A 20,962-nucleotide genomic window follows, 5' to 3' on the forward strand; every position below is an offset into this window, starting at 1 on the left:
GGAGCTTTGGCTCCCAAATTTAGGGACTGTGCCTCTGTGTGGGAAGCAGGTGACTAAGAGCAAGTTGTCACCACTGTGGTCAGTTTGTGGAAGTCAGGCAGTTTTTCTGTCAAATGTGGCAGCAGGAAATTGGGACAGGGAAGCTGAGTGCTTAGGGTGAGTGTGTGTGGGCCAGGAAGAGAGGGAAGCTGCAATTGGAAGCTTGCAGGAAGGCTGTTTGCTGATCCCAGAGGAGGGATCAGGACCTGCATTTGGAGGAGGCTGTGCTGATCCTGGGGTGCTTCTCTTGCAGCCACCCATGGGGGAGGAAGGTGGACACAAGCGATACCCTACGACGTCAGGGGGAGACGGCAGGAAGCGCTACCCATCCCAGTCTTCCAGCAAAACGGTCAGCCAGTGCCCATCCAGCCAAGGCCACGCCTCACCCAGCCAGCCTGCACAAGAGGATGCCAAAAACCTGAGCCAGCAATCCCCTGCCCCATCAGCTGCAGAGTCGCAGACAGTGGGGAAGTAGAGGCTGCAGCTTCCTGCCGGGGTGGGGTGGGGTGGTGGGGAATGGCTCAGAGAGGGGCAGACATGAGGGGTGGGACAGGAAGGGAGCTGCAAGGTGGGTTCCCAGGAATAGGCTGCTTGGGAGAAACTTCAACGCACATGATTTTCTTCTCTTGTGGCTGGAAAGCAAAGACGATCTGCATCCAAAACACCATTTTGCTATTACTACCCTGACCAGAGCCAGACCCGCTCCCAGCAGACCCAACCTTTTTCCCTTCTCTCTCCTCTTGTGCACACACTCATGTCTTAGTGTCTCTTCAAAACAAAAAAAAATGTGTTCTGGCTGGGTTGGAAAGGGGAGATTTTTTTATTATTATATATATATATCAAGTTTTAAATTATTGCTAGAAGTTCGTCTGGATTTACCAAAACAAGTCTGCTCTGTGTGGCCCCAACGAGTCCCCTGTGTGTCCCCCTGGGATGGACGGCGGAGCAGCCGCTCAGGAAGCTCGGAGGAGCGAGGTTTCCCCCCAGTGGGGGACCGAAGCCACAGCGTGTGCCGATGCTGCTGCGGAGCCTCTGACCTCCATGACCCGGCTGGTGCCCCCGGGGCCTCTCCAACGCCGCCTCCCCCAGGAGCATCGCCCTCCTCGTCCTCCTGCTCCCTTCTCCCCAACGTCTTCGCCTTCCCGAGGGTCTGGCTCTCCCTCTGTCCACCTCTCCCTTCTGTCACGGACAATTTGGAAGTCAACCAAAGGACCTTTGCCGAGGATAGGCTTGTTGTGACTCCTTCCTGCGAGGATGGCTGGTTGGGAGGCTGGCAGGCACCTGGACTCGAGCCTGTGTGGACGGTGCACCCGCTGCCCCAGGAATGCCCATCGCTTGCAAAGACAGGACTTTGCTGAAGGAGCTTTTCTCTTCCTTTTCCCTTGGAAAAAATGACATAAAAGAAAAAAAAAAAAACAACCCACAAACCCCTCTGAAACAACAACAGAAAAACTCTTAAAAAAAAAAAGACACATCTCCCTTTGCTTTCTTCCTTGGAATATTACTGAAGAAAAAAAAAGAAAAAAAAACAAACAAAAAAACCCCAAAAACACACAAAAAAAAAGTTGCCTTATGGTGGAGCTGGAGCGGGGAGGCTTGTTGGCTTCCTGCAGCCTGGGGTGCGCTGGGCTCTTGGCTCCCCAGGCCCAGAGACTCCTCCCGGCGTTGCTGCCGAGCTGATCTTCCCTGCGGCCTTTCCTCTGACCCCGCAGCTCGCTCGGATGCCTCCCTGCCATGGAGCCTCCCTGCCAGGCCTGAGGCTCCTGGGGCAGGGCTGAGGGCAGTCGCATCCAGGACTCTGCTCCGCTGTGTTGGTACCGTGGCAGCCTTGTCCCCACCACAGCGACTCTTCTGTCATGGCCTTGCTCACAGCCCCAGCCCTCCCTGGGCAGGAGGTGCCTCTGCTCCTGTCTGTGCTTCCAGCGTGGCTGGGGAGTGAGCAGGGAGATGTCCCAGCAGCTGGGGGCACTGCTCTTAGCTGTGAGCTAGGGCTGCTTCTGTACCTGCCAGGGAATGAGGCAGCCCTGGGAATGCTGTCCCACAGCAGCCACTGGCTCAGGGCTGCTGCTGGGACCTGTGCAGGGGTGAGCAGGGGCCTCCCTGGCACAGGAGAGCTCTCAGCTGGGTTTCCTTGTGTGTTGTGTTGTGGCAGCCGCCTGCGTGGAGTCTCCCACTCAGGGCACAGCCCCTGTGCATTTCCAAGGGCTGAGATGACACCGTGTAGCTCCTTACCCAGCTGAGGCAGGGGGTGACTGCAGAGCTGCTGCTGTGGCATTTACTTGATTCATCCTTTCCCAGCACCAGGGGGACTCTGGCTGTGAGCTGGATCCTTTGTGAGGGACGTGTGTCAGGTGTGAGATCTCGGAGATGTCCAGTGCTATCTCTGGAGATGCTCCAGGGCTAGCACTGGAAAGTTGTGTTCCTGTCCAGCCAGACCTGCTTGCCTTGCTGCCACCCTGCTCCTTCTGCTGGGTCCCTGGCATACCAGTCTTGGCTGTGGCTCAGGCTCCATCCCTGTGAGCTCCAGAGCTGTGCTCCTGTGTGCAGTGTGGATGCCGCACTCCAAGGGTGCAGCTCGGTGTGTTGTCCTTTCTGCAAAGTCACAAGCTGGTACTGAGCAGTTTTCCCAAGGGATCCAGTTGATCCAGAGCTGTCTTTTAGCTGGGAGCAGTCATCCTCTCTCCAGGGCTGTCCCTGTGTGGCTGCAGGGTGGGTGGGAGCAGCCAGGAGCTGAGAGCAGGAGCAAGGGGGAAGCACGGCCAGGCTGTCCATCAGCAGTGGCTGTGGGTGCTTGTGGCGCCCTGGCTGAGGCCATCCCTTCCCAAACTGACCCTGCCTCCAGGATCCTGCCTGGGGACAGCTGGGCTGGTCTGACTGGAGTGAACTGCTGCTAGGATTGAAAGCACAGCTGGGTTTGAGAGGCTGGGGAGCTGCTGCTTGGCTGTTCCCTGGTGCTGTGACCCTGCCCTGCTCTGTCCAGCCCTGCCACGTCACCTGCGGCTGGTGTCACTCCCAGGCCTGAGTGCAGCAGGGCAGCCCATCCAAGGCCATGGGTCTCTGTTATGGCAGCAGTGCTCTGGGGTTGTGGGGTGAGAACTGGGCAGGATGGGCAAAAGTAACACTTGTACAGTGCTGTGGCCGTGACTGTTATCTCTGCATTTCCCCTCTTGTGAGCTGGAGTCAGATCTCTGAGGTTACATTTCTAGGTGGTTTGTCCCAGATTTTTGAGGAAGAGGCTGGAGAGTCGATCGAGGACATTGTAGATGTGTTGCTGGTTGTTTGCAAGTGGAGGCAGGTCTGGATGTGCCACAGGTGATCCTTGCTGCTGTGTCTGTGCTCCTTTCATTGGCATGTGGCTCTCTTGAAGCCAATTGTCTGCATTTCAGCAACAAATTCATAGGAAATGGGGAGGGATGAGCTGCTGCTATGGAGTTGTTGCTTGTAGAGCAGACTGTGGAATTGCTTGGGTTGTAGAAGAGGTAGGACATTTCCCAGAGGATTTCCCAAAATACTGATTTTTAAGTGATTTTAAATTTCTGATTCTGAGGATCTAGTCTTGGCATGGAAGTGTTTTCCCTTCCCCCTCTGCCAGGTCAGTGGCTTGTCACACTGGTGTGTGCACCCAGGGGAAGGTGGGTCAGAAGAGCAATCCCAGTGGTCCCAGTGCCCGTGTGCCTTGTTTTGCTGTCATGGGACAGGGCAGGACAGAGCAGAGATGGATGTGACAGCCCGAGGCAGCTGCTGCTGGCTCAGCCCTGTGCTCCTGCAGGGAAGGGAGCACAGAACTCTTCCCTCCTGCTCCATGCCAGCGTGGGGGCTGGCAGAGGGCAGGGAGCTCCCCGGGTGCCTGGTCTGTGCCCAGATGGGTCACAGTGGCCACAGCCAGGCTCATGTCCCCACTGGGTGAAGGGACAGCTGTCCAGAGGGGGTTTGCATTTGAGGGAGCTCTTGCCCTTCTGCAGAGGAGGGAGTTAGGCCTTGCTTTTAGTTTGAATGCCTCACCTCCACCATGTATTTTGCTTTCTTGAATTTTAGAGGATTGAGAGGTTGCACACGTGCTCCTGTGAGTGCTGATTGTCCCACAGCTCATGAGAGCTCCATGGTGCTGGTGTCCAGCCACTGGCAGAGCCTGGGGGAAGCCCCAGCTGCTTCTGGAAAGGCTGAGGGAGGCTGAGTCAGGGGAGCCTTCCTCATCCTGCCCCTCCTCAGGAGTTCCTCCTTGCTGAGGTCAACTTGTCTGAATGCAGGTGGCTGTAACAGGTACAGAGCTGTGTAGAGTCAGAGTGGAGGTGGAAGGTGTGTTTCTGAGGAGGCTTTGTTGCTTTGCCGTGCTCATTTGGGAAAAAAAAAATTAAAAAATAATGATGCTGCTGCTCTGGTTTTGCCTGTCCATCTCTTCTGCTGCCCCCTGGCACCTCTGATGGCACCTTGTCACTGTAGCCTGTGGGGTCCCTGAGTTTTGGCACCTGCTGGGGACTGATTGTTGTACTGTAACAAACTGATGAGTTTAACCTCAGTGTCCTGCCATGTTCCACGTGGCAGTGCAGAGGGGGCCTTCTAGCTGTTAATGCCTTCCCAGTTATTTTATCAAAAGGAAAAAAAAAAAAAAAAGACAAAAAAAAAAAGGAAAACTGTAAATGTAGCAAGCTGTGTTTGCAATGCTTATTGTCTCCTGTCTCTGAGGCTGGTTATGTCACTTGTCACTGTTTTGAAATGGATGCTGGGCTCTTCCTGAGAGAGTTGTTACACTTGATGTTAAATGCCTCACTGACTTTTTTTAAAGATTCCAATACAGGTAACAGATAAAAAAGTTTCTTTCATTTTTCTTTTTCTAAGCAAACGTTCATCTCGGTGGTGTGGAGCGGGTGGCTGGAGGGCAGCGTTTCCAGGAGTAGTTTACAGTTTCACTTTCTGCAGACACTTGAACATAGGACCGATGTATCTGTGACAAGCACATCCCCTTGGTGGGAAGCTCCAGAGGAGCAGGGGGTGCCCTGGGTGTCAGCTGGGCTCCCTCCAGCTCCCCACGCTGCCCTCCTGCTCTCTCCCCAGGTGTCAGCCCTGGGCCAGGGTGGCTTGTGCCAGTGGTGCCCCTCCTGGGAGGGATGCTGGGCACCACTTGGTCCCTCAAGCCTCCCTGGTGCAGCCCTGCTCCCTGTCTTCCCCCCCAGCCTGTCCTGGCCCCACTGGGCTTGGAAACCTTTGGATCTGTGGCTCAGAGGCACCCACTGAGCTGCATCCCAGCGAGTGCAGCCTTCTGCACTCACCTGGAGCTAAAGGGGTGATGGTTCCATGTGCTGGCCCTTCTCAAACCCTGTGTGTCCAACCTCAGCCTTCTGTTTCCCAAAACTAGAGAGTGCGTGCAACCTTCTTCAGCTGCATTTATAGTAGAGACAAACTTAAAATGACTCATCACAGACCATGTATCACCTGGGAGGAAAATCTTGTTACTACGGCCTGCTGTACATGATCCATCTCTGTCGATAGTACATAATCTTTGACCCATGTGCTAGGATCATCATCACGTATAAAAGGAACAGAGAAAAATGTAAAATACTTGAATGAGAGCTTGTATTATAACATTAATATTATTCAGAGTATCTGCTTTCTAGGCTGATGTGATTCATTATTCTAGTAATGCTTTAGTCCTTTGTAATTTGTGGTAATTATGCTTTTTCCTTTTTAATACAAAAAAATGTATAAAAATAAAAAGTTCAAAAGACAGTGGTGCCTGGGTTTTCTGTTCTGCTGACTTGCCCTCTCAGGTAACTGGGCTGGGTTCATCCTGGTGTAGTTGGGGACTGGAGAGGAGCAGAGGAAGTGGCTTTGGTTCCACAGGTAGGGCTGTGGGACAATGGGCTGACCAGTGGGAACCCTGAGCCATGTGGCCCAGAACACACCTGCCTCATACACAGGCAGATGGAACTAGGGGACAGTGCAAGTAACAGATAAACAATTAAATTTTACAAATAGATTTCTAGAGCAGGTTTTTTTATAAGTGTCTTGTATAGAAAACAATGTCAGCAAAAGTGCAGTCGTTTCCAAGCAGCATATTTAACTTCAGCTTCATCATCTGTTATGTGTGGACAAGAATTTGTTTCCTGATTAAAATACTATTTGGCATAAATCATTGTCTCTCACTCTGCTCATCACCAGGCTGGCCAAGAGCTGCTGGGCTGGTTCACTCCTCTTTCTTGGGTGGGTCTGGGATGCTTTCAGAGAGTGGTGTGAGGCTGAGCAGGATTTTGTGTCTCTCGAAGGCTTTGGTCTGTCTGAACATTTTGTCTGTGCCATGCAGGAAATCCAGCACTCCCAGCACTCCGTAGCACTGGTTGAACCTGAGAACCAAACACAGATAAACATCACTGAAGTTACTGAGGTTACTTTGCCCTTTCTCTCCATTCCTTTCTGAGCCGATAATCTGTCCATGGGATTTCTGTACCAGTCTCCCTGGCAGCTCTGTCAAAGCCTGGGTGAACCTTGTGCAGCTCCTCTTTGGTGCCATCATCTGTTTCTCCTGGGCAGCTCAGAGCTGTGGGAGCATTGGGCACCCATGTCACTGTGCCCCATGTGCTCTCCAGACCTGGCTGTCCTGAGCCATGGAGCAGGTGTGCCCCAGTTGGCACAGCTGTTCCACCCAGAGTGTCTTGGCTCTGCAGGGATCCCTGTCCTGGCATGTGGTGACAGAACTGTCCCCCGGGCTGGTTCTGCAGCAGGGCAGACATTTCTGAGCAGCATGTCTGAATGTAGGGCACTCAGGGAGCTGGGAATGTTTCTCCACTGCTTGGGTGTGTATCCTTGAGCTGTCTGCTGCAGCTACTCTCTGTCCAGCACAGGAGGCTGAGAATCTCTGTCAGGAAGGGTTAATGGTGATTGTCTGGGCACAGTGTAATCTGATCAGTGTTACTGATCCCAGTGTATGGCAGAGGGACAGACAGGCAGGCTCGCTTATTTTACCTGTGTGACTTGCCCTGGCTCTGTCCTTAGATCACATGAAGTGTATTCTGAACTTCTAGGAAGAACCTTGCAGAGAAAACAGGGCTGGAATGCCTTGAAATCCCAGTTTAACTGCTCTAAGACTGGCAGCACTCAGCCTGCTCTCAAGCAAACTGGAGAACTGCACTGCTGGTGCATGAGTCAGGCAAACCCACTTGACCCTCAGAAAGGAGCTTTTCCTGCCAGTGGAGAGGAAGGAGAATGGAAAACTGAGCAGTGCCCAGACATACTTGAGGTGGTGGAAGTCGTGGAACTCTGGAGATGGCAGGAGGGGCAGGTGGTAGCCACAGTGAGAAATGCTTGTTGTTATAAGAGCAATGGAGAACCATGCTGAGACTGAAACAATGTGAGATCCCATGATCATCGGTCCAGTCATGACAGGCAGAGTGTTGGAGACCTGGAAATGAGAAGAAAATATCTCATTAATGGGTCCACTACAAGCAGATTCTCCTCTAGGAGCTGAATTGTCACCTGGTGATCCATCACACTGGCCTGTTTTGTGCCAACAGTGTAAAGAAAAAAAAAAAAACAACTGTGCAAACACCTTACTAAAGTTACATAATCATCCAAAAAGTAATTATAGGGATAAGAGAGTTCTACTACTGCAAACCATTGACAAAGCCCAAATCTATAAGGCTGCAGTAGAAGTTAGACATGACTCCAAACCCTGGGTGAGTACAGCATGATCCCAGTAAATCACCCTGGAGTCTGAGGTATGAATTTCAGCTTCACCTTGGAATAATGCTGAATCTGCCCTTGGGAAACCTCACTGTGAAAGGGCATGGCCTGCAGACACACCCAGCAATGTGACAAACCCTGCTGTAGCTCTTCACTGTGATCTGCCCTGGCACAAATGGCTCTGGCTGCCCAGACCCAGCTGCAGGCACCAGCACAGCTCAGCTGGGCTCCTCAATCATTGTGCTGTCCAAAGACTGTCAGCTGGGGAGACACCCAGAGCAGCCCAGGACTATTGGTAACAGGAGATGGAATTTTTAAGTGGAATATTTGAAGGTGGGATGTGTTTTCCTCAGAAGTCTCAGCTGCAGGGGTGTTGGGATACACTCCTTGCAAACACTGATGCCAGCAACCACCACAAAAATCCTGACAGATTTCCAAGTCCACACAATCACTCAGGCTGTCATATCTCTTGCTGAAAGCACTGTCTGTGCTCCCAGTCCTCTTGGGGCTCATGGGAAGCCCTGTCCAGTCAATTCCTTATCTACTGGAGGCCCTTGGAGCTGTGCTCTGGAAGCTGCTGGAGTCCAGAATAAACAATTACTGCAACCCTCCTAGAGCCAAGCTTCTTGGCAGGGCAGCTCAGCCTCCTCTTCCTAAGGAAGAAGCCTCTAAGGGCAAATTTCCTTCTCTTGCCTTGGAAATCACACTGCACACAGCACCTGGAGGGTGACCATGTGAAAATCCACTTACTATGTGCTCTATAGGGTGAGCATAGATGGAGACCACGCCAATGGGGGCTGTCCACTCGTGGTGCTTCTTGTGGATGTGCTTGTACAGCACTGGGTGGTGAACAAGCCTGGGCAGAGGAAACAGAAAGGCAAGGTTTGAGCTCTGCAAAAAAGGAGTAACAGAACACAGAATTTCTGCAGGGGACTTGCTTGTGTCTCCTCTAACATAAGGATTTCAGAGCAGCTGGCAATAAGAGTGTAGGATTCCTTGCTTCTTTTGCTCTCTTTGTATTGAGTCCTTATTCAATTAATGTGTCTGCTGGCTTATGATAAACTCAGGCCAGATAAATCCCATAAATCAAAGTCCCTGAATTACTTATTTATTCAAATCTGGGAGTACTGTAAGGGGAAGACTCACTTTATGCTTTCACTGTTCTGACTTTTTCTACTGGCAACTGTCAAAGAATCAGAATTTTCAGTTCCATGGGTCTTTGGTAAAAAAACTGCATTTACTTTTTTTGGGTGCATTTGTCCTAAAGGGAAACCTACAGATTTCTGAGAGTACTCTGCTTGCTTCTGCTTCTTTTGTCTTCCTTCCTTTAGTTCTGTCCTCTAATTTTGGTGTCAGTGTTTGGGAATCCTGCAGTGTTGGAAGTCAGGCCCTGATTTGTGGGTGCTGTACAAGGGAACAGAGATCAGTCACTGACCTTTGAGATTTTTATCTTTCAGGACAGTCAGTCTTGTTCTTTTCAAAGAATGCTTCGTGAAAAACTGCCTGTTCTGTTTCTTCCTTAGCTTTTAAGCTGTTCCACCTTTAAAATTCTACCCATTTTTGTTTGCTGGCAGCAGCAAGGCCTCATGTTGTGAGGGTAGATTTCCCATATAAATACAAGATTGGTGGAACAGAGGGATGAGGATTATTGCTGTTGTAGGGTATGAGTATAAACTTAAAGGCATAGAGGAAAATCAAGCACCTGTTCCTGTGCTCAGCTCACCTGTGTGTATAATAGAAGAGAATTTCCTCTACTACAGTAAAAATGCTTAGCTCCACAAGAAACCATTGGAAGGTTGGCAATTCCTTGCTGAAGGTGTTTTCCCACCATTGCATGATGTAGAACATGGGCACAAGCATGGGGAAGGAGACAAAGAACTGATTACCCAGCGCTGTGTAGATGGCTTTCCACAGTTTCTTTCTGTCCACCTGCAAAAGAGAAGTCAGGACTTGAGTCTAAGAAAGAAGCAATGCAGTTTTAGTTGGAAGGATGAAAAGCTTTAAGATTTGTAGGCAGTTAGTTTTGGGATCAGCTCTTTAACAAGCAGTCAATGCAGATCTGATCAGTAGCCTCACAACAGGATCTGCCTTCCTTCCTACAGTGGGTATGCAAGACTTGACTTGATCCCCCTGGAATCCTACCTGGCTGTAAGAGAAAAGCATAACAGGTTCTTCTCCCCATTCCTGGCCTGAGAGAGTGCAGGAAGTGTTCAGCCAGCAGGAAAGGGAGAGTGAGAAGTACTTACAGGATCATTCTTGCCCAGCTGAATGCGATAGCGAGTAATGAAAGTTGGCTTTCCTGTTATATCAGCCACCAGAAGGATTCCATTGAAGCCCCAGAAAGCAAGTACAGGCACCAATGCAGCCCCTGTGGCATGAGGAAAGGGCAGAGATGTGTGAATGAATTGGAAACTATGGCTAAATCAGAAACAAAATACACTGGCACAGTACCCAGAGGACCTTGCTGGGACCCAGTAGTGCCAAGGGTGCGTCCCCTGCCCAAAGATGCTTTAAAATGGAATATTGGTAAATTCTGACATAAATTAAAATCAAAGAATGGAAAGGAGGTTAGAGCAGATAAATGTCTCAGAGGTTGAAACCTGACATAACTGAAGCTAAGAAAAGGCTTTTCTAGGTGGCTGGGAGGCCTCTGTTGCTTTTAAATCCAAGTAGGCTAAGGTTGACTTGATATCTAGAACCTTGCAAAGTCTCTACCAGTTCTGTTCATCAGCTGCTAATCAGAAAAGAAAAGAAAGAGTTTTGTAAGTACTACAACAAGAGTAGAATTCACTAAATTTACTTATATTTTTAGTAATTAGTTCTACTGAGTCATTCAGTTCTCACAGGAGCAAAGTGTCTTCACAGGGAAGCCACTTCAGTAGCAGCAAAAAGATCAGATTTTTAATCTGTACAGGACCCTGACTGTGACCCTATCCAAAAGCAGAACAGCTGCACCAAATCACCTGTGGGTACCTTCCAAGGCAGTGCTTGTCAGTGGGAAGATTAATGAGTTTGGGAAGTTTGTCCATGTCTCCATTTAATATGCAATAATACATGGATGATTTCTCCTGAGAAGCACTGTTAAAACTCACCAACAAGGAAGATAGTCCACTCATCTCCTTCCATATAGTCGTAGAACTCCAACCATGCTGTTTGCCAGAAATTGTCTAATGTTATATTCTGCATTAACCTGTGGGAATAACAGTGCTTGGTTGCCCATCTATTCATCCACTTTCCCCCCTTTCCACACAAAAGTTTCTCCTCAGGCTGCTTTGTTTGAACACTCTTACCAAGAAGAAGCATTCATCAGGGCAGTGAACATGAGCAGGCCTGCACTGAAGACGTAGGCACTGATCCTCAAGGCATCTGAGAGCTTCTTTCCCTGTGAGAAGCAACAGAAGGGAGTGAGCACGTGCTGCTGTGTCCTGCCCTGGCATTTTTGGTATTTGAAATGATGAAGGCAGTCCTGTGATGGCCTGTTTAGCTTCACACACACTCTGAAGAACACAATAACAAAGCTGTTGTGGGATATTGTGTATAATCATCCATCTGTCATGCTCACAGATATCTGGTGCATGACTGATGGGGAATTTCCTTGGAACAACCAAAGGCAGAGAAAGGACCACTGATTTTTTTTCCCTTCATTTGGCATACTGCTACTGGAGGGCTATAGCTCCAGGGGCTTCTGGATAACTCAGAGCAGTGGGAAAGGAACACCAGCAATAAGGAATGGTGTTCCATCCCTTCACCTCCCTCCCTCAGTATTTTCTCCCTCTCAGGATGCAGGGTTTTCTCCCCACAGCAGTAAACTGCTGTGCTCAGATGACCTGGTTAACAGGAATAAGTATATTCAAAAAGCAGTATTCAATATATTTGAATATTTAAATATTCAAAACAAAGTTGTCTATATACAACAAATTTATAATTAATGATCTATCTTTTGGAGTAGTCCAAGTTGGAATTCGTTCTGGAGTGCAATTAATTTGGGTTTTGTGAGTGAATATGAATTATATCTATCTGCAATGTAATTTTTTTTTTTAAATCAATGCAATAGTATAATAACAGCTATTGTCTTCTTCATTCCTTTGTCCTTCCTGTTTTTTAACTGTGGTGTTGTGTTGTACAATCAGACTGGAGTGAACACAGTGTGATTCATAGGTGCAGTCCTGCTCACCTCCTGTCAGAGAGGACAAACAAGAGAGGCAGCTCTCAGAAATGCCAAATGTAGATGGTTTAGGGTAATGAAATATAAAAGAATCCTCTTTACATGGCTTTTAGATTCTGTAACAGCTACAGAACATTAAAGGTGGCCCAGGACTTATAAGCAATATTTATTTGTCCCAGGACAGAACTTCTTGACTGAAACATTCACTACTAAAACAAGCAAGCAACCCCTTCCTCCTATCACCTCCTTTTTTCTTTTAAATTGAAAAAGCAGCTAGGGAGGAAGGAACTGACAGGACTCTTGCCCTACAGATTGATACTGTGAACCCTACGGGTTGATAGGAGAGCAGTGCAATCAGCTGCCACTGTTATCACTGGGGGCACTGAAGTGCAAATGCCAGGCTGGCAAAAGCCTCTCCTGCATCATCAGATGGTGCCTGCTGGATCCTGGACCAGAGATCTGCTCTCTCAGCACTTTCACAATTCCAGTTGCATCCATGTTATGCCCCATGTATGCTGATGTAAGACTTTCTTAATCTTTAGACCCTGGACTATCATTTACATATTCTTTAGAAAAAAAAATGTTGTAGAAGTTACAGAAAGCTTTGAGCTTTTTAACATTAATCTGTTGGAAAATCCTGTAAATCCTTTTTCTCCTGGAATGAAGAGCATACCAAACAAAAATTCTGTCTTACAAGTGTCAAAATTTCCAATTAGCCCAAATAAGGTTTCAGTTTCTTTAACATCCCTTAGCTCAAGAGTTTCAATCCCTTTTAACTCCTAATACTCAGACACTGTGCATGTCCTGCTTTGAGACAGGACAGAGAGGAGCTAAAGTTCAGCCCTTCAGCTATTTTAACAGCCCTTTGGCTAGAAAGTGTCTTGTTTTGAGGCTGTGTTTTTATTGCATATGATGAAGTGATTACATGAACCCCACACACTATAATTACATAGAAAACAAATCTTGTTCATCAAGTCCAAGTGCTTAATACCCTGTTTCTCCCCATGCCAGCAGCTACAGCACAGTAGTTTCCAAACTAATTCATGGATTGCTTGAGTTCTTGCTCTTAAAGTGCTTGTAGAAGTTGGCAAAGTCCTTAAGTGCAGAACAGGGTTGCTGCTGGCAAGGTAAAGAGACTGGGGCACATCAGTGGCCATAAGAGTTTAGCAGGACCAGGCCCAGTGAGGTGGCACAGCTTCTGGTTTTGGGGAACTGTGGTGGGCTCTTGCCCCTCGAGCATAGATAACAGCTCCTTCCCCACTTGCTGCTGTAGCTGCAGTCCACTGTAGGGAAAAAATGCTGGGGAAGTGTTGCTTTAGTGATAAGAGATAAGCTCCTAATTATGCAAAAATGTTAGGAATGAGGATGTGTCTGTCACTTCTCTTAGAAGGTGATTCAACACATTCAGCCTTCAAAGCACCTGCATGAGCTTCCTTAAAACATGAGCTGGAGCCTTTACCTGCTTCTGCAGTTCAGCTGTGGAGGAATGTCCAGGGTCGGTTTCCATCTGAAATAAAAGGTAATCCAAGTAAGTGAACTGTGGCCAGCTGGAGAGTGGCAGAATATGATGCAGAAACAGCAAATCATCTCTACTTGTAATTCAGTGCTAAAAGTGTAAAATATTTACTCTGTGTGCCATGTCCTGTCCTGCTCCATCCTTCATGTGTTGGCCATGGAGCAAAACTGAGTTCTTGAGAAGAAAAATGCCTTTATTTCTTGAAGAGTTAGTAATGTCCCAGAAGATTAAGGATGCAAGGATATCAAGGAAAATGGGAGAACAGCCAAAACCAAAGCTTTTGCTTGTGTCACTGGTGTGTTGTGGTAGGACTTCCTCCCTTGATCTGGCCTGGGAATCCACTGCAGCACCCAGTAGCTACTCCAGCCCCTCCCAGGCTGTAAGGAAATGGGACATATGTTCTTCCTTAATGACAACATGCAATTAAACAAACAGGGATGAAAACAAAATGAGTTTGGGCCACAGAGAGCTAACACAATAGAGCCCTACAGCCTTCACTCAAACTCTGAGTTACAGTTTAAGTGAGAAAATCATCTTTGCTTCAAGTCCTGCTATGGTCACTTAGAGAGTTAAAGTCCTAAATGGGCATGTGGCCATCTCATAATGAATCTCCCTGCATCTGCCTCTGCTTGACCATTTGTTGATGGTTTTGCTAAAAGAAATTTAAAAAATAAATCAAACCCAAGGTCTGAGTAGCTGCTGGGAGTTCACTGCTGGCCATGGCCATGAGGGGTTCTGTATTTCAGGCTGTGTTCTGGCTGTCCTAGGGATTATTGCATAGTTGTTTTTATATTTCCCAGTCTTATCATCAAATATAATTAGCAAAAGTTAACAAAACATTCCTTAATATTTTCTTGGTTTCACATGGTCTTTAATAACAAACAACTTCTAACAACATGACAGCCAGATTACTGAGGATTGCAGAACTTAATCCATTTTGCTTTTCCTACTCAGTAGAATATTCAAGCACAGGCAAACTGTTACCTAAAGTACAAAGGCAAGCACAGAGAAGGATCAAACATTCTTGTCTAGGGTACAAACAGTTGGAAAATTACTCATTAGGAAGATGATATTCTATTACCTTGATGATGGAGGGAAGCCTCTTGGGAGTACTCTTCTTGCAGTGTTTCAGAAAGGATGAATAAACTGTCAAAAAGAAATCCTGTATTAGTCAGGAGGTTTAGATTTGAAATTATAGCCTTCTGGGTATGTTCTTACAAATACAACTGTGTTTATTCACAGGTGTTCCCAGCTCTGTTGCATTCCCTATTAGTATGCAGGTCAAAGGGCATGAGACAGTAAAATTAGACACCTCCTTCCTGCTTACTCACAGACACAAAGAGCCAGCCCACCATACCACACATTTTAGTGGAAGAAACTGATGTTAGACAGTTCTGAGAAGGAAAAAAGAAAAACAAGGCAAAAAGGGATTTGAAACTTGAAACCCCGAGGCCAACTCCCAACCCTGTATTTCAACACTAGGGCTGGATATACTCCTATGGGAAATGCTGAATTTTGGTAGCAGTCTTAAAAAGAAACCAAATCCAAGTTCACTTTATCTCCCTTGGCCCAAAAAGGTATCATGAAAGGTGTCCTAAGGTGCTACTGCTGAAAATGAGAACGTGTTGGGGAACCTGCAGTGTCCCAGGGCTCCCTGTCCTTCCCCAGACACAGAGCTCCTCACTGCTGCACTGTGTGAGCTACCACAGCCAGTCTGAGGGATCTTCTTTTCCTCTCAATATTGTCTGCCAACCACATCTTTATTGATAAATACAGTTGGACTCTGATATATCTGATGAAGAATACCCATAAGAAACAACCAAAAATAACCTGCTAGCCTGAAGAAAGCAGCATAAATAACATGCCACAGGCCAAATTTAAATTATCTTACCTTAATTTTTAAAAGACCTTCTAATCACATCTGTTACCCAACATCCACTACATGCCCATCTTGTCACACAGGTCCTCTCAGGGCAGGTGTGCCCACTGCCTCCAAGGAAACACTACTAAAGCTTGAAATATGTCAGGCTTGAATAATCCATTCCTTTGAGGCTTTGCTCCATTCCAGATTTCTTAACAGGTTGTTCAGAGCTTTGAACAGTTGAGTGTCTGCACAGAGCGAGATTTCACAGCTTCTCTGGCAAATCAGTTCCAGTATTTGACAACCTTCACTGTAAGATTTTTCCACTTGGATTTTTTTTGGTTATAACTCCTATTATTTGCTCTTAGCTGTGCACATTTCTATCTTTACAACCACCCAGTAGGGAGCTGAAAAGAGCAATATCCAATTATTCTGCTGGCACAGTAAAGTAAATAGTGCTGGCCATAGTTTTCTGTGGTTAAAGAGATTATTCCTCTCTGATGACTTTGGAGCAGACAAGATTAGATTAGGAGAGGCAGATGTGAGAGGGGAACCTCACTGAGCTGGAAGGCTGATGCTCCAGAGGTTCCTCCATCCAGCAGTGCTGACTCAAACCTGCTGACACCTTTGCATGTGAAGAGCTCCAGGGCAGAGCACTGTAGAAAATGTGACTCTGTTTTGAGTTTTTAGGAGAAGGAGCTATTACTTGATTGAGTCACATACTCTGTGCATTTAGGAAAGAGTTAAATTTGCAATCACATTTCTAGTACTCTTTTTAAAATAATCAGTTTATGACAGAAGGCTGGCTTGGGCAAAGATTTCTAGTTCAAAGCAGAGCTGCCACATCTGCTTGCCCTCTGTTTAAAACACTGCCTTCATTAAGCCACTTTTCAGGATAAAATTCTACATTATTTACATTAAACCCAGAAAAATTTGGATAGAGTAGGTTTTCCCCAACATCTCATTACCTACTCTTTTTTTTTTATTGTATAATGTCTCTCCTGATTCAGAATACACCAAATACATTAAAAACCCATTCATGTAACCATGGCTGTTTCAGCAAACAAAAAAGCCATTCAGCTGCTTGGCACTGCTCTCATGTTGGCATATTGTACAGCCCCAAATCAACCACTGAGGCTCTCAGCTGCCTGCAGCTATTTCCAAATATCAGCTAGAACTAGTCCTGCCTAAAAAAAAAAGTTCCTTTCCAGTTATTTCGAATTAGTTAACACCAAATTTGATCCAAAATAAATTCTCAACCCTAGAGTAAAAGTAATTGCTTTCCCAATCAGTGTCTTGATATTAAAGGGGAAACATACACTAGTCAAACAAGAATTCTAATACATTTTTTATATTGTTGTTTCCATGTATAACTTAATTTGCCCAAAACCTGTTCATTAAGTCACAGATCTTGTTTTCACTGAATTTTCCACTTCTGGTACTGAAAAAAAGCTAGTTGGTCTAAGTCATATTTTAAAATGCTCAATATAATCTGAGTATAATCTGAAAAAAGCCCTGCTGTATTTTTTACATTTTTTAACATGTGAATTATTATTTATGCCCCATGCCTGCTGTTCTCTTGTACTTCTGGTGCCCAGATAGCCTCAAGCTGAGGCAGCCCAGGTGCCCTTTCCCTGCACTGAATCCTTCTCCCAGCAGCCAGACCTGCATGGCAGGCACAGCTCAGACCAGCTCCATCTGCTGCGATGGGGGCTGCCCACCCACCCCAGCTCCCTGGGATTCCTTGTGCCTTCCTCCTGAAGCCTCTGGTGTAGCTCTTACCTCACTGAAATCAACCTTTATACAGCACAGACAGTGCACAGCTGCTCCTGGGAGAACAAAGAATGCGACTATCCATGACAGTACAGAACACAGAGAACAAAGAACACAGGAGCACTTACCTGGTCACCTGAACAGCTGCATATCAGCCCCTCTGTGAGGACAGACACAGGACCAGCCGTGGTGTTTGATGTCCTACCAAGCACTGCACGGTTTTAAGGGAAACCCTGTTCCTAGAAAAGCTGACAATGGACTTCACACAGACACGACATTGCCTTTTAATGACTTCCTCAAAGTCTCTATCGTATCTTTTCAAGCACCCTTGAACTCTGGCTGCCTGTTCTTTGCTCACCACCTGCTGATGGTAGCCTAGGAGAGGTCCTTTGTGTCTGTTCAGAGCCCAGAGTTCAACTCCTCACTTTTCATGACTGCTGTCAAAGCTTTATGAGGGTTTAGGCAAGGGCACTGGGGGTGTGTTTCCAAGCAGGAGCTCCTGTCCCCTCCCAGACAAGTCATGTGAAGGCAGTGCCATGTCACTGTTAGTGCTGGCAGTGTTCCTGTGTGTATGTGCATGCTGTTACTCAGTTAAGCACGTGGAACACATCTCTGCATCTCTCTAAGTTTTTTCATTGTTGTACCTGAGAACAAAAAAGCCACCAACACCCTAAAGAGAAGTAGTTTTTATAATTCACTAACCCATGGTTGGAGCACAAAATAGCTACTGCCAGTGCAACTGAATGGGTCAAAGGTGTATTTGTTAAAAGCAATAGGGTTACTGTGGAATTTGGCAAAAAATCAGCAGTCCAGTTTTCATGTTGTTGTACCAAGTCTAAAAATTACTCCAACTCTTGCTACACAGTGCCCTCAACCAGTAAGAGGCTTGGCTTGCATGGGTAAGGTGAAGACACACATAGGTTAGCATGTGCTTGGGCTCAGTTGTGTTTAACCATGGTGTTTACAGACCATAAAATGTGTAATTATGGCATTGCAGAGATGTCATTTACAGTGGCATCCATCTTTCTTATGCAAATGTGGCCCCAATCTGTTACTTAGCCCATAAATTGTGCCGTGCTACCAGCTAAGCTCTGGCAACTGAGGGTGTTACTATCATAACTTTCCAGATTTATTTTCCCACAGGAGGAAAAACAGGGAATATCACCTTTGCCTCACAGTGAGCCTTGTTTGCCCTTCACAGGTGAAGCAACAAATGCTCTTTCTCAGTAACACCTCATGCCAGCAGAGCTGGAACTGCAGAGAGCTCTGCAGGAGGAACAGCATTGAACACTGTTGGTGTTTCCATCCTCACTTTCTCTTGCCTAATTCCAATTATTCCCTGGTAGGGACAGAAGTTGTAATTCTTAACTGTTGTTACTAATTGGCATTTATCACAGAGAGCAGGCTCAGCAGAGAGGAATGTGATTCCTTCAGACTATTCACTCACGTGCAGAGGAGGAAGTGGAAATGAGCATCCCAAGAGAGGGGTGCCATCAGGACAATGTCCTCAGCTGATCTCTGCATTTGAGCTTGCAGGGGGAGGGCTGTTCATCCAACAGCCAACAGTCAGTGATAAGAGTGAATTTCAGACCTGTGTTCCTTTTGAACCACTGCTCAATTCCAGCATGGGTGATCTCTGAAATATTCATACCCATAGGGACAGCTCAGCACATTACTCATAGGGTTGTAAATGCCATTTATCTTCTGCTGCAATTTTGTGTCTAGCCCAGCTTGCCACTGATCAAACTGCTGCTTCTGCCCTGTGTGATGTCTCCATCACAGACACCCCAATGCTGCTGCAATCTTTGCTGAGCCATGCAAGCAGTCTGAATTCTTCAGAGCAAAAAACATTTTTGATCAGACACTTCACAATACAACTTTGTTCACTCCTCACAGTTTTTGAAATAGGCACTGGTTGTTTCACTGTTTGAGAGGAACACCAGGGGAAAACCTATGAATTATCTTTCAGGGACTGGACAGGGCCATACTGATAGTTCCTGAAGAGGAATCTGAGCTTGGCACACATCACCCCCTGCCTGATTCCCTGCATTCTGAACCAGATTTCTCACCTGGGCACGTGTGCCACCTCCTAGCACTGCAGTGGCTGCTTTGGGAGCACCTGTGCAACAACACAAGGATGAATTCACCTTTCAGGATTCCCACAAGCAAGATTTCTTGTGGTGCTGTGAGTAAGCTCTAAAGAAAAGGCACAACTGGACGTGCAGCTCAAGCTGCCCAGTGTGAAAATGTTGAGTTAAATACCTTTATTCCACCTCATAATGCAGCTCTACACTCAGGGTAGATGTGAGGACTCTTCAAGACTTGCATTGGAGTGCTGGAGCTGGAGGCAATCTTGGAAACCTCCAAATACAGAAATTATGGGACTCTTTAAAGAGCAGGGTGCCTCTTCCAGCTATTCTGAATCCTTATTAGCCATGTCATGTTTGAAAATAATTCTGATCTCATCAAGCAAAATGTGTCTCCAGCTCTTCCCACCAGTGCTTGCCAACATCCTTGAACAGCTTTTGTTTTACAGAGGTATTTTTACACACTACAAATGTAATTTATCACAGGTGATTATTTCCTGCAACACATTTTTATTACAGTGCCAAGGCACAGATATTTACAGTGGCCTGAGGAGATCCATCCTCCTTTTTCCCCTGGATTCAACATCCCTTCAAGTGCTGGGTTTATGAGCAAGAAAAATTACTCTGAACTCTTTTGGGAAATAAAAATTTCACCTTATATTTACAGGGTGCTGTAATCCAGCCTACTGAATTTACCTGCTAACAACACAGATTTGCTTGTACAAAACCCCAGACTCAAGTGACCACAGGTGATTGCTTTCTGGCAGTGTAGCATATTGCATGTTGCATAAATTGCACAACACCACAGACTGCAGAGCTAAGGCAAAACAGTAACTCTCTATCATCCCTGAAGATAAACTCTGAATCAAAATAATGCTCAATAAAGGGAATGTACCAAGATGCTGACAGCAGCAAGGTCATTCAACACAGCAACACTTGAAAAACCCTCTTCTTTTCTAAAGGCAACATTTCTGCTGAGGCATGAACATTAAACCTGAGACACTGAACAGTGTCTGAGGTGTGAAAGATACCAATATCTGCTTTTGCAAATACTTTGATCAAAATGCTGGGCAAGAAGCTGAGATTCACGGAAAGACTCCCATACGGTGGGCAGACAATCCAGTACCAGAACATAAATATTTATAGAGGCACATACGTATTTTACAACAGATGGAACCCCGTCCAGAAAGATGGCAGTGTAAAATAAAGGAAACACTATCTAAGTTTAATTAGCAGACGAGCTGTCCCAATGAATTGCCGATCTGCCATCAGCATCAGCCAGCACAGCAAGTGTTGGCAGCCGCGTTACACAAGCAGTAGCTGTTTTACCTGCTACAACCTTCTGTTGCTAACGTAACTTAAATTCCATTCCTGGAACAGGAGAAGCCAGGCTAAAAGTCGGCAGGTGCAGTAGGAACTTAAATGACTTCTAAGCCCCTGCAGGGAGAAGCAGATGTTGCTCCATTAATGAGCTTGATGCGCACTATAGCGCAGGAGCAAGGCGTGCCGGGGCTGACAGCAGCGTTTGCTCTCTGGGCTTTAGGAAATCCCCCCTGGAACCGAACCCTCAGCCGCTCCCACCCTGGCCTGGGAGCCCGGGGGGGCTCGGGCCCAACCCCGACCCGGGGACTCCCTCACCTCCCCTTGGTGAGGGAGGGGCGGCCGCTGCTTCTTTCGGGGACGCTCAGCCAGGGCGCGGCGCAGCCCGTGTCCCAGGGGATGGGGGTGCTGGGGGCTCCCCATGCTGGAAGCCCACCCCAGCCCCGCTGGGTGTTATGGCGACGCTTCCCTCAAGGAGCGCAGGCACCCAGCTCCCTCATCCCTCCTCCCCCCCTTCCGCGGAGTTT

General features: G+C 47.0%; 2 protein-coding genes across 7 annotated transcripts in view; one reads left to right on the forward strand and one right to left on the reverse strand.

Moving 5' to 3' along the window:
- LARP1 (La ribonucleoprotein 1, translational regulator) overlaps positions 1–5,763 on the forward strand; it is a 44,814-nt gene extending 39,051 nt beyond the window's left edge. For all 5 annotated transcript variants that reach the window (XM_059483952.1, XM_059483953.1, XM_059483957.1 and 2 more), the window contains one exon: positions 293–5,763. In XM_059483952.1, the coding sequence (XP_059339935.1) occupies positions 293–514 (222 nt within the window). In that variant the 3' untranslated portion in view covers positions 515–5,763. The remainder of the gene's footprint in view (positions 1–292) is intronic.
- FAXDC2 (fatty acid hydroxylase domain containing 2) lies at positions 5,756–20,918 on the reverse strand. Of its 2 annotated transcripts, none has more exons than XM_059483960.1 (11): positions 20,754–20,918; positions 17,157–17,276; positions 14,476–14,540; positions 13,338–13,385; positions 11,004–11,095; positions 10,806–10,903; positions 9,960–10,081; positions 9,437–9,642; positions 8,464–8,569; positions 7,266–7,432; positions 5,756–6,377 (listed from the first exon to the last, which is right to left on the reverse strand). In XM_059483960.1, the coding sequence occupies exons 4-11, from the start codon at positions 13,383–13,385 to the stop codon at positions 6,221–6,223; spliced, it is 996 nt and encodes a 331-aa protein (XP_059339943.1). In that variant the 5' UTR covers positions 14,476–14,540; positions 17,157–17,276; positions 20,754–20,918; the 3' UTR covers positions 5,756–6,220. The 2 variants fall into 2 exon arrangements, with proteins under 2 accessions (XP_059339943.1, XP_059339942.1); XM_059483959.1 differs by having other exon boundaries at positions 17,157–17,267; positions 20,754–20,835.
- Positions 20,919–20,962: the final 44 nt, after the last annotated feature.

The sequence above is a fragment of the Ammospiza nelsoni genome, chromosome 16 (assembly GCF_027579445.1).
Source record: "Ammospiza nelsoni isolate bAmmNel1 chromosome 16, bAmmNel1.pri, whole genome shotgun sequence".
In the NCBI taxonomy this organism is placed as follows: domain Eukaryota; kingdom Metazoa; phylum Chordata; class Aves; order Passeriformes; family Passerellidae; genus Ammospiza; species Ammospiza nelsoni.

Bases quoted from the DNA above. Each gene is read 5' to 3' on its own strand.
- FAXDC2 (XM_059483960.1), bottom strand. From the start codon at position 13,385: ATGGAAACCGACCCTGGACATTCCTCCACAGCTGAACTGCAGAAGCAG. The intron at 11,096-13,337 runs GTAAAGGCTCCA...TGCTTCTCACAG, and splicing joins CAGCTGAACTGCAGAAGCAG to GGAAAGAAGCTCTCAGATGC. The intron at 7,433-8,463 runs GTAAGTGGATTT...TCTCATTTCCAG, and splicing joins CTCACCCTATAGAGCACATA to GTCTCCAACACTCTGCCTGT.